Genomic DNA, 12948 nt, shown 5'->3' on the forward strand with positions numbered 1-12948 from the left:
TCGGATTTTCTGTCAAATATTGGTTTTATTGATCCTTTTCAAGTGTGTAAACGGTAAAGATCCATTACCGAACCGGGAAGTTGAAGTTTAAATACTACCCCAACTCTATACTGTTTACAACTACATTGAGATTGGTGTTAGAACAATATGACGTCAGTCAATTTTTTTCACATTGACAGTATTTATTAGGGAATAGACTCCAGGCTTTACGTACATGTAATATTAGTTGTTGTTATACTTTTATGTGAAATACTGAAATCTGATTGGTTAAGACACAGTTCATAATCCGTTCTATTACCCTCAGCGTTAGCAACGCACTTAGCAACGGGTAACATTATAAATTGTTACATGCGCGAAAATTATGCGCGTACGGTTCGCTGTAGAATTCACGTTATTCCTATATAAAAGCAGTAAAGTTTTCTTAAAAATTAAGACATTCAGTATAATAAAATAAATAGTGCCTGTTTGGGAGGGTAACAGTTGAAATTGACACCCCTCAAAAACCATTGCTTCGCGTCGGTTGACAATGGTTTTCTCGGGGTGTCAATTTCAACTGTTACCCTCCCAAACAGGCACTATTTATATATTGTCCTTATTGTTTCAAAAGAGTAAGTTTTCTTTTTTTAAAGAGCGGATGGCTATTAAAAAGGTTTTGGAATAGAAAACAAACACCTCGTTTCTTTCAAACATGCTGTCACAATCCTTATCATATACTGTATTACAATTAGTTTGTAAAATTGATATGAAATTTCAGATAGGAATCATTTTTGTTCAATTAAATATTTTACGAGCTCAGTTTCTACTATAAGTTACATTCTTTTATAACTCAGCCCCGAGTGTTTTATTTAGCATACACTTCTTGCTCCTATTTAGGTATGTCAAACGTTGCAGTAGTTAATCCTTTCCATTTCTATTGTAATTTTATTGTATACTTTCTATTTGTATTGTGTTGCAACAATCTGAAACATTTACTAATATTTGGAAGTTTCCTTGTGGATTGTTTACTGTGGTTCGCTCTAAGTTTTTATTGGTTTAATCCTGTTCTTTATCAAACTACAGGTAGTGTCAGAGAGTAGTTAACATGCTCTTTAATCACAGGCCACCGAATGGAATGACATGCAGGCGGCATGCTTTTTCGTTGAATACACTGTATTTGATAAACTTTGCTTGTTCAAAATCCTTTAAATTTTAAAGGTTATTTAAAACGCTTAGTAATAAAAACTACAGGTTACTAGTATTTATTTTATGTAAAAACACGCAGTGAAAATTAAATGTTAGGGAGGTCCTTGGAACAGCCACTCGAACTCTTCGAAACGAACATTTAAGGCAATACACATCATTTTGACTGGAGCCAAGGCATGAAATTGACATGGTTTTATTAATTAATTTATTTATTTTTACGTTCCAAAGTTACACCTTCATGATCAGTGCGTGGCTAATACTGTATGTATTTCTGATCTGATAATTTACGAACGTTCGTGGTATATTGGAGAATAATGGCCGCGACATCTATTTGATCATGGCAATAAATGATGTAGAAATAAGAAATAAAGTACGAGTTTTCGTGAATGTTGCAGAATAACCTCCGAGGTCGAGAAATGTTGTTTGAAATATAAAAGCCTCGGCTTTTATATTTCAAACAACATTGAAATATAAACGCCTCGGCTTTTATATTTCAAACAACATTTCGAGACCGAAGAGGTTATCCTGCAACATTTACGATAACGAGAACTTTATTTCTATTCTTCTAACAGCCCAGTATTTCTACAGTCCGTTTCTCCTATAGAAAGACGATCTAGGTCATTTTGACGGCTTTTCTGTGTAACCCCAACGGTTTTGTTAGTAATGTTTACATGTGTATCGATCAAATTAAGGAATCACATGCAGACGACAGAATTTTTCTCTGGATTTTTAATACTCTTCATTTAATCTACCTCTACTTTATCTACTCTACATATGTCCAGAAATGAAATATCATGTTGACTTTCTTCAATTGTAAATTTGATGTGAGAGTCTATATTATTTAAAAGTTCATGGAATGCTTCTAAATCAAGGATTTCTTGATTCCAGATAATAAATCAGTCGTCCAAGTATCCACGTTTTCTTCATGTTTTCAGCCAAGTTTGAACCAAAGTCTCTAACTATCTTATCATATAAATGCTCTTCTAAAAATCCTAAAGTAAGGGTGGCATACGTGGGGGCCATTTTTGTTCCCATGGCAGTTCCTTTGATTTTTTCATAATGGGTGTTGTTGAATACGAATGTATTGTTGTTTAACACTAATTGCGTTGCTTCTAAAATGAAATTCTTTTCAAAACGGTTGTTTATTTTCTCTGGAAATTTATTAATCTAATAACTTAATGCTTCGAGTCCTAGCGTACTTGTAATATTAGTAGGCCTATACAAGTTTGTTACGTCCATTGTAACTAATTTTTTTACTTGGTTTTACTCTATCTGGCAAATATCTAAAAAAAAAATTCAAGTCGTCTCTCACAAAATTCACCTCTGTGCAAAGAGGTTTCAAAAGAATGTCCAGTAATTGACTGAGACGTTGAGTTTGTGATTTTAATTGCTTCTCCAATGATTTTTGACTAGTGAATTTTGGGTAGGCCGTAGAATACACTCTCTCTGTATTCAAAGTATATATATATATATATATATATATATATATATATATATATATATATATATATATATATATATATATATATATATATATGTATATATATATATATATATATATATATATATATATAATCAAAAAAGAAAAAGAAAATGAACAGTTCCAAAGTTTCAATACACTAGCGCTTTCTGGATTTACATCCTTCTTCAGGTGAACGTACATAAGTTATGAAATTGTTTTCCTTACTATATATATATATATATATATATATATATATATATATATATATATATATATATATATATATATATATATATATATATATATATATATATATATATATGGAGAAAATGGCTGCCACTTCGGTTGGGGCCAGTTATTATTTAGATATGTTCGTGGCTTTACGTATTGTTACGTTGATGACGTATATGTACGTCGTGCACGTTGCTGTTTTACCGCTTACTTTCGGAATATCTCTGTAATAGCGGTCATTTTAACGCATCCGTACCAAGGATAACTCATGTGTAGCTGCAGAACTGTAGCTCTCCGGGAAAAAAATATTGACAGACCGGAGAGCTACAGGGCCACCCATTGAAAAAAAATGTATATTTATTGCGCAGAAAAACGTGCGTTAGTTTTGGACTGATTACCTTATTTATACGCAAATTCCTTCAATATTTTTTTCCCGGAGAGCTACAGTTCTGCAGCTAACTTATGTGTAGACATTGTCTGCCGTTTCATCTCGTGCAATATTTAGGCCTACATTGTAATATGTTTTACGGTGCGACCGTAGGGGCGATAACAGCATGTGTTCAAACAATGTATTATGATAAATCAATAAAAATAAAATTAACATCGTAAATTAATTTTATTGCAAAATAAAATATACTTATTTTTCAGGACATTTACATTATTCATAGTTAATAAGATTTGTTGTAAGTAGAACAATAGTTCAATCTCAGATACAATATGTTTTTGAATAATTAAGATTTTAATGTAAATGTTTATTGCACTCTATCTGATTCTCCTCTTTTAAAGTGATTGTAACGTACGTTCAACCCCTATTTTTGCAGTAGACATTTTTTCTTAAACTTACATACAAAAATTGACTTATCATAGAGCCCCCCCCCCCCCATGTTAATTTTTTTTTTTCAATTAGCACATTGAAAAACGACTTATCATGGAGTTGCCCTCTCCACTTTTAAAAAAATTAAATTAATTAAATTAAAATTTGCTTATCATATTATAAAAAGAAAATGGAATCCCCTCTCCCCCCCCCCCCCCCCAACATAGGGATTGGAAGCATGCAATAAATGGAAGTGCAAATAAAGAAACCATCAGTGAGGCGTCCTCCTCTATTACGTACGTTACGGAATCGGCGGAAGTTTTCCGAATATTCTGGCTTCCGCCAATCGACAATCCTCGGCTGAGTCCGCGGCGCTCCGAGTAAAAGTCGATGAAGCCTGATTATCGTCGGGTTCGGTCACCAACTATTCTCAATGTCAAAATGGCTCCTGAGCGTCAACCTGAGGTGTCCGAAATACCCAAGAGCCAAAGGAAATTTCAGTCTTATATCCCATCTAGCACGAACAAATATGGATGGCGAGAAGATTTGAAGTACTATGATTTGAAAATTCCGAAGTGGAAGTACGGTTTTGCAGATTCAATCCGAGTAATATGCGGGTTGGTGCCAAAACAGCAAGAAAAATATGAGCCCTTTGATCCATTTGATCCTAAATCGTACAAGGTCGAGAACTGCCATCAACGATTGCATTTTTATCAGAGAATGCTAGATGAAAGGGGTTGGAAAGATCCCTGGATAAGGTAAAAATATCACTAAACTTAATCGTGAAAGTGAAACAGTCATACGATATCTACTTGTCCACAGGGGCTTGTGTAAAAAAAAAAATATATAGTTTAAAAGTGGGTAACAAGAACATAATTAAAATTATTTTCCTCTGAGGAATCCACTGATTTTCTTCACACGCCCCAAGTAGAGTCAAGGTTACAGGCCAACAGTAATTGTTTATCTGGCAAACACAGTGAAAATTCAAACCATATGCAGTATTTTATTCTCTAGATTTGTTACTATAGTCTTTCATTTATTCCATGGCGGTTTGCAACATGAGACAAAGCCACATGTGACGGTCAGACTGGTTTGAATATCAGCGCTAGATAGCTTAGTTGGTTGAGCACCTGACTATATTTTCAGGGGGCCTGGGGCCCAGATTCGAATCGTGGTCTGGTCCATCATTGTTTCTCCCATCCCGTTTCATTTTGTGCCGTGACCAACCCCTGGAAATGACAGGTTAATTACTCATTCCAGGGGAAGATTTTGGGGTGATCTTTGATGACGAAAATCATTTAAGGAGGGAGAAATGTGAATACTGGCGCCAGATAGCTCAGTTGGTAGAGTATCTGACTATAGAGTCTCAGGAAGCCTGGGTTCAAATCCCAGTACAGTCCATGATTATTTTAACATCCTGTACACACAGAACACTAGCTTGGCCACGTTTAAAATTTATTCATCCAATGGCACTGTCCACTGATATACGTGTACTTCATCAACAAGGTTTGCAACTCCATTACTCCCTTTCTGTGCCCAAATCACAGTATTTTCCTGTTTAAAGCTACATGCATTGTAATTATTAACATAAGCATTGGGCACCCCCTCCGGATTCCTTGGATTAGGATATTTTGAAATATGTGAAGCTACTGGTTTTTCTCATTCTTTTTTTTTGTTTTGTCAAGATTTAAGATACCGTATTTCACGGAATTTAGGTCGATACTTTTTACAAGATTTAAGATACGGTAATTAGAATATATCTGCTACTTCCACTTTCCAAAACAATGCTATGTGTTTGATTAAAGGTATGCTCAATTTCTTGGATCAACCGTAATCGTTTTAAATGTGTGGAACTTCCGGACTTATAAATTTGAAGGAGATGATTTTCAACAGAAAAAATATTTTAAAATACCATTAAAACAAGAGGTGTTTGTAAAACACTTATGCCCCCCTCCCTTGGAAACATCTGCAAAGAAAATGAACAGAAACTGCAAATAATTGCAATTTTTCTGTGTCCAAGGGGCATAACTCTGTTGGAAATTGCTCAATCGTATCCAAAATGGAACTTGACTTAGATATTATTATTATAAACCTGTATACCAAATTTCATTTCAATATGTGCATCTTCTGCGAAGAAAATGAACGGAAACTGCAAATAATTGGAATTTCTTACGTCCAAGTGCATAGCTCTGTCGAAAATTGCTCAATCGCAACCAAAATCAAACTTGACCTAGATATTATTATGATCTGTATACCAAATTTCATTTCATTATGTGCATCCTCTTCGAAGAAAATGAACGGAAACTGCAAATGATTGGAATTTTTCTAGTCCAAGGGGCACAACTCCGTTGATAATTGCTCGATTGCACCAAAAATCGAACTTGACCTAGATAATAGAGAGGTTAAGCATTTAAACGTTACGTGTGAAGCTACAGGTCTGTTTACACGTACACGTACCAAAATTTTGGTTATGTTATATAACTGTAAGTATACGCGGATGTGTAAAATAATAAGATTCAACGTTTTCAACATGTTTAGTCTACTCTCATTGTTTATGAAATAATTCTATGACTTTGATGAAACCAAAAGCATAGTTGTCCTTAATTAATCGTCTGCTTTACATTACACAACATTGGTATACAATTAGTCTATATTCTTATCAAAAAATTTTTCATCTATGTGTACTTCTGATTCTACACGTTATGTACAACTTGTAGAATTACGTGGTATATGGAAAATGTGACGTAATACACATAAAATCAGGGGACTCCCCTAGTTACACGTACTTGTACACGCTGAAATGCTTTACATCTCTATTATTATGGTAAACCTGTATACCAAATTTCATTTCAATATTTGTATCCTTTGCGAAGAAAATGAACGGAAACTGTTGGTGGACCGACCAACCGACAGACAGCAGCAAAGCAATATGCCCTCCCTTCTTTGAAGGGGGCATAATGAATAACAATCTGCTTTTTGAGGTCATCTATAACAGTATTAGAAATTAAAATTGGGTAGACATTGTGAAGGCATGGCCAAATTAGTGTGATGCAGTTATATCTCCTGTTGCAAACCTTCGTAAAACAAAAAATTAAAGAAAAGGGAGTAAATTTAAATATGATTATCCAGAGATTAAAAAGTTGGGTTTGGTTTGAATTTTCTCCATTGTTTTAAGAAATAAGGTATCATTTTTAGCTCACCGAGACGAAGTCAGGGGGAGCTTATGCTATACCCTCGGCGTCGGCCTTGGCGTCTGGACCATGTTAAAGTTTTCGTTGCAGCTCCTGTATCTAAGCTATTACTTGTCCTATCTTCACCAAACTTGCATGGATGATGCATCTGGACCTACTTATGGACTTGAAAGATTTGGATGCTGAATCTGAGTCCTAAATTTCAGATGCTAGTGGATGTTAAGGTTGTTGGACCAGGTTAAAGTTTTTGTTGCAGGTGCCCTTTGATAGCAATATCTAAGTTACTGCTGGTCCGTACTTCACCAAACTTGCGTGGATGGTGTGTCTTATGATACTGATGCACCAGGCAGGCTTGGGTGCTGAATCTTAGCTATAGGTTACAGATGCTGAAGGAGGTTAAGGTTTTTAGAGCTGGTTAAAGTTTTTGTTGCAGGTGCCCTCTAATGATTATATCTTAGTTACTACTTGTCCTAACTTCACCAGACTTCCATGGATGGTGCGTCTTATGATACTGATGCACCAGACAGGCTTGAATGCTGAATCTGAGCCATAAGTTTCGGATGCTGGAGGAGGTTAAGGTTTTTTAGAGCTGGTTAAAGTTTTTGAAATAGTGCCCTCTGATGATTATATCTTAGTTATTACTTGTCCTAACTTCACCAAACTTCCATGGATGGTGCGTCTTATGATACTGATGCACCTTACAGGCATGAATGCTGAGTCTGAGCCATAGGTTTCAGATGCTGGATATGGTTAATTTTTTTGGAACAGGTCACATATTTAATAGATAATAGTACTATTGCAAACTTGCATAGTTGATTAAACTGTAATATGAATGAATCACAGAGGAAGCTTCAGATGCAGAGCTTGATCTCCATTATCAATGATGCTAAAAATATATCTTAGTTATTACAGGTCCTAACTTCACCAAACTTGAATGGATGGTGTGTCTTATGATACAGATGCACTTGACAGGCGTGGATGTTGAATCTGAGCTATAGGTTGCAGATGCTGGAGCAGGTTAAGGTTTTAATTGCTAGTGCCCTCTGATGATGATATCTAAGTTATTACTTGTCTGAACTTCACCAAACTTGCATGGAGATGCGTCCTATGTATTCTGATGCACCTGACAGGCTTGAATGCTGAATCTGAGCCATAGGTTTCGGATGCTGGATGAGGTTTAGTTTTTTTGGAACAGCCCCCCCCCCCCCCCCCCCCCCCCCGAACAGGTCACATGTTTTATAGATGAAAGCTTGCATAGTTGATTTAACTATATTATAAATGAAAAGCAGAGGTTGCTTCAGAAGCAGAGCCTGATCTCCATTATCAAGGATGCTAATGAAATTTCCTACCTCACTCAAACCTGCTCGAAAGATAGATGTGTTTGTTGATAAATGATATAACATGATTCCTATGATATAGTATTGTATGGTATGAAACAATATTGTTTAATATGATACAATATAATATCATATGTATTATTATAAAAAGTTATATGATATGATAGGATATTGTATCAATTTTTTTGATATTTTATGTAATGATATTGTATCATGATATCTTTATGTATAGTATTGTTTATTATGATACAATATTGTAAAATATTGTATTGTATTATTAATTTATTATTTCATCACATGATACTTTAACATAAGATATTGCAAAATATAATATTGTTTCCTATGATACAATATTGTATATTCTATAAAATTGTATCATACGATATTGTATTTTATAATAAAATTATATGATATTAGTTTCAGTAATATAGAATTATATCACATGAAATTGTATAATATGATACTGTAATATTATATAATATCATATCATACGATATTGTAAAATATGATATTAGTTTATAATATGATATATTATCACATCATCGTAAAATATATTATTGTATCATGATACAATATGTATAATATAATGTTGTATTATATAATATTTTACTTTTAATTATCACATAATATTGTATCATTTGATATGATACAATGTTGTATCAAATTATATTGTATCATGATACAATATCATATTATATATCAAAAATTATACAGTATCATACAATATCATTCTATATTATACAATATAACATCATATGTTTCAATGTTATGATGAATTATGTAATATGATATTGTAATATAATACTATATTGTTTTATATATTATGATATTGTATTATTTGATCAAATACAATAATGTATAACACAATGCTATGTCATATCATACCTTACAATATCATATCTCATCATTGTTTATTATGGTATTTTATTGTATTTTGTGATGTATGTTGTAAATATGATAGGATGCAATATTTGATTTTATATTATTGTATTGATTAACATATGAACATATGATTATCATACAATTTTTTAACAGATGATATATGAAATGATGTCAAAACAGAATCCATGAATATCCAAGATCATTAAGTATGATTTTCATTTAATATGATAAAGGTGGTCTCATAAGGTGAAGTCTCATAAGGGTGATGTCTCGTCTTGGTGAGCTTTGTAATCTTTGATTACCTATGTTTTGATGTATATCGGGATATAACAATGGGTTGGTCACATGGTCAATTCACATAAAGCCTGAAGGGTACCAACCCTATATACATCCAAAAATATTACCTTATTTCTTATACATTTGTATTTACATTTGTTGCAAATTATGACAATAACAATGCTCCATACTGTAAGTATACGCGTACGTGTAAAATAATTAGATTCAAGGTTTTCAACATGCTTTTTAGCTCACCTGAGCTGGAAGCTCAAGTGAGCTATTCTGATCACATCGTGTCTGTCTGTCTTTCCGTCTTTCCTTCTGTCTGTAAACTTTTCACCAGGGTTGGCCGAGAAATACCAGTGGTGGGAATTACCGGTGGTAAATACCGGTATTTCCCGTCCCGGTAAATACTACTGTTTTTCACTAAACTGGGAAATAACTTGTGTGGAAGCATCCTCAGGTAGTGTAGATTTAAAGTTACGAAAATCATGACCCATGGGGGGTCGAAGTTTAACATATGAATATATAGAGTATATCTTTAAAAATCTTCTTCTCAGAAACTAATCAGCCGGCAAAGCTGACACTTGTGTGGAAGCATCCTCAGGTATTGTAGATTCAAAGTTGTGAAAATCATGGCCCCCGGGGGTAGGGTGGGGCCACAATGGGGGATCAAAGTTTTACATAGGAATATATAGAGTAAATCTTTAAAAATCTTCTTCTCAGAAACTAATCAGCCAGGAAAGCTGAAACTTGTGTGGAAGCATCCTCAGGTAGTGTAGATTCAAAGTTGTGAAAATCATGACCCCTGGGAGTAGGGTGGGCCACAATGGGTGGTCGAAGTTTTACATAGGAATATATAGAGTAAATCTTTAAAAATCTTCTTCTTAGAAACTAATAAGCCAGGAAAGCTGAAACTTGTGTGAAAGCATTATCAGGTAGTGTAGATTCATAGTTGTGAAAATCATGGCCTCCGGGTGTAGGGTGGGGCCACAATGGGGGATCAAAGTTTTACATAGGAATATATAGAGTAAATCTTTAAAAATCTTCTTCTCAGAAACTAATCAGCCAGGAAAGCTGAAACTTGTGTGGAAGCAACCCCAAGAAGTGTTGATTCAAAGTTGTGAAAATCATGACCCCTGGATGTAGGGTGGGGTCACAATAGGGGGTCGAAGTTTTACATGGGAATATATAGAGTAAATCTTTAAAAATCTTCTTCTCAGAAACTAATCAGCCAGGAAAGCTGAAACTTGTGTGGAAGCATCCTCAGGTAGTGTAGATTCAAAGTTGTGAAAATCATGATCCCTGGGGGTAGGGTGGGAGGCAATGGAGGGTCGAAGTTTTACATAGGAATATATAAAGTAAATATTTAAAAATCTTCTTCTCATAAACTAATCAGCCAGGAAAGCTGAAACTTGTGTGGAAGTATCCTCAGGTAGTGTAGATTCAAAGTTGTGAAAATCATGATCCCTGGGGGTAGGGTGAGGCCACATTGGGGGGGGGGGGGGGTGTTAAAGTTTTACATAGGAATATACAGAGTAAATCTTTAAAAATCTTCTCAGAAACTAATCAGCCAGATGATTCTTTATAATTGTTAAGACTTTGGCTCCAGGACAATACTTTGGCCTCACAAGAAGGTTCAGAGTTTGATGTAGCTTTATATCCCATATATAAACAATTGTTAAGGATCTTTTTGAGAACTGCAATACTCAACATGTGATATGACTATAAAATCATCCTTTTAGAAAAGGGACTAATGATTATAAACATAAGAATATCCAGGGGGGAAAATGGATTTTATTTATACAGGATCTACATGTATTATTGTACATTGTCCAGATTGTTTGTATTATGACTCCATTAAGCTGATTTTATCATACCTATTGTTCCTCAGATGAGCGATGTGGCCCATGGGCCTCTTGTTTAAATATTATGAGTGTTGTCTCAAAATTGTGTAGAACAGTGGCATTATTTAATTACTGGTAAATAGAATTAGAGGAAATTGAAAATTGAAGGTAAATTTGAACTAAGATAATTTGTTGATACTAGATATTGTACAAGATTTAATTTCTGAAATGTGCAATAATGTCAAAAATGAAACATTAAAAATTAGGGTAAAATAATTAAAGTCTTGAGGTAAAATAATTCTGCATAAAAAATCTAGAAGGAAAATATATTTTGATATTGATAGTTGTTCTTTTATTTTCCCACTAAAATTCTTAGCAATAATGAGCTTTAAGAGACTTTGTAGTGCATTTTGCGAGAAGTTGTGATTGACCTTTTGGGACACTCTTGAAATGCAATCATGTTTATATGTTAAAGATATTTTAGGGCCTTTTTGAAATGTATGAAAGAAGATGGGTGGATAAGGCATGTAAAATGCCCATACACAGTTGGACAAGCTAATGAAAAATCAAAATATCAATAAATCTGATATTTAAAAAAAAATAATTTAAAACAATATATATATAACGTATCTTTGATTTTTTATCCATAAATATGTTCAATACTTGGAATAGGTTGATCGACTCAAACAGGCGTATACATATCAAAACCTGCAAATAGTGTCATTTTTTTAAAACTTCAAGGCATTTTCTTTTATAGAGTGGGTCCGTGCTCCATATTTTTCTCATAGTCTAAATAAGGTCTAATGGAAAACAAACCGATTTCAATCAACAAAAACGTGGAGAGATGACCCACTATACAATAAAAATAGCATTTTGTACCCCCAACAATTTGAACAACGTTTTAAAAAATAATACAAGTCCGTAAATTCGTGGCCAAAGGCAAAATAAATTCAAAATTGTATTTCAATGGGCATTTGTGCCATCTTATTCCACCATCTTCTTTAAGTTTATTATATATTTTTTTTTTGAAAGGGAAGGGTTATTGAAATGTATATTATCCAATGACAATGCAATTTTAACTTTCGGGAACTCTTGTAATGTATCTGGGCCAGAGGTTATCCAAGCAATATTGAAGTACAATGTCTCACTCATTTGTAACCAGATTTTGATGATTATAATACAAACAATTCTCTCTTTGTAGATTCGAAGTTCCTATGTGGCACAAAATTAACACAACTAGAGTCTATACATATTGGCAGGCGTTAGGCAGAATGTTGGTACCGGGAATCATATTGGGAATTATTTGTGCACAAATTAAAGGGAAGTACTTCACTTACCATGATTATGAAGGAAGGGAAGAAAAATGGAAACACTTTAAATATGCAAAACATCATTGACGATGAAACAGAGAAGAAGAACTGATATGAGGATGAAACAGATAAGAAGAACTGATATATTTTCTTATGGCTCTGTTCCTTGAGAAATGAATAAACATAATTGAAGTCTTTAAAAGTTTGTTTTTGAACACACAGCAAGTCTAATGTTCCACCCCTATAGCAACTGTGTCTGGTTGGAGGTTATGAAGCAGATACTGTATCTAAATTATTACAGGTCCTAGCTTCTCCAAACTTACTTGGGTGATGGATTTTGAGAATCTATTGCACTTGACAGGATTGGATGTTAAATATGAGCTATAAAATTTAGATGTTGGAGGATGATAAAGTTT

At 33.9% G+C, this 12948-nt stretch overlaps 1 protein-coding gene across 1 annotated transcript; it reads left to right on the forward strand.

The window, feature by feature from the left end:
- The first annotated feature begins 4064 nt into the window (after nt 1-4064).
- Nucleotides 4065-12734, forward strand: LOC128156792 (uncharacterized). The gene is made up of 2 exons (XM_052819091.1): nt 4065-4447; nt 12424-12734. Exons 1-2 carry the CDS (start codon nt 4080-4082, stop codon nt 12617-12619), a joined length of 564 nt encoding a protein of 187 aa, XP_052675051.1. The 5' UTR covers nt 4065-4079; the 3' UTR covers nt 12620-12734.
- Nucleotides 12735-12948: the final 214 nt, after the last annotated feature.

Source organism: Crassostrea angulata, chromosome 7 (assembly GCF_025612915.1).
Source record: "Crassostrea angulata isolate pt1a10 chromosome 7, ASM2561291v2, whole genome shotgun sequence".
Classification (NCBI taxonomy): Eukaryota; Metazoa; Mollusca; class Bivalvia; order Ostreida; family Ostreidae; genus Magallana; species Magallana angulata.

Coding starts and splice junctions, on each gene's coding strand:
- LOC128156792 (XM_052819091.1), top strand. CDS start 4,080: ATGAAGCCTGATTATCGTCGGGTTCGGTCACCAACTATTCTCAATGTC. Junction 4,448..12,423: donor TGGAAAGATCCCTGGATAAG/GTAAAAATATCA, acceptor CTCTCTTTGTAG/ATTCGAAGTTCCTATGTGGC.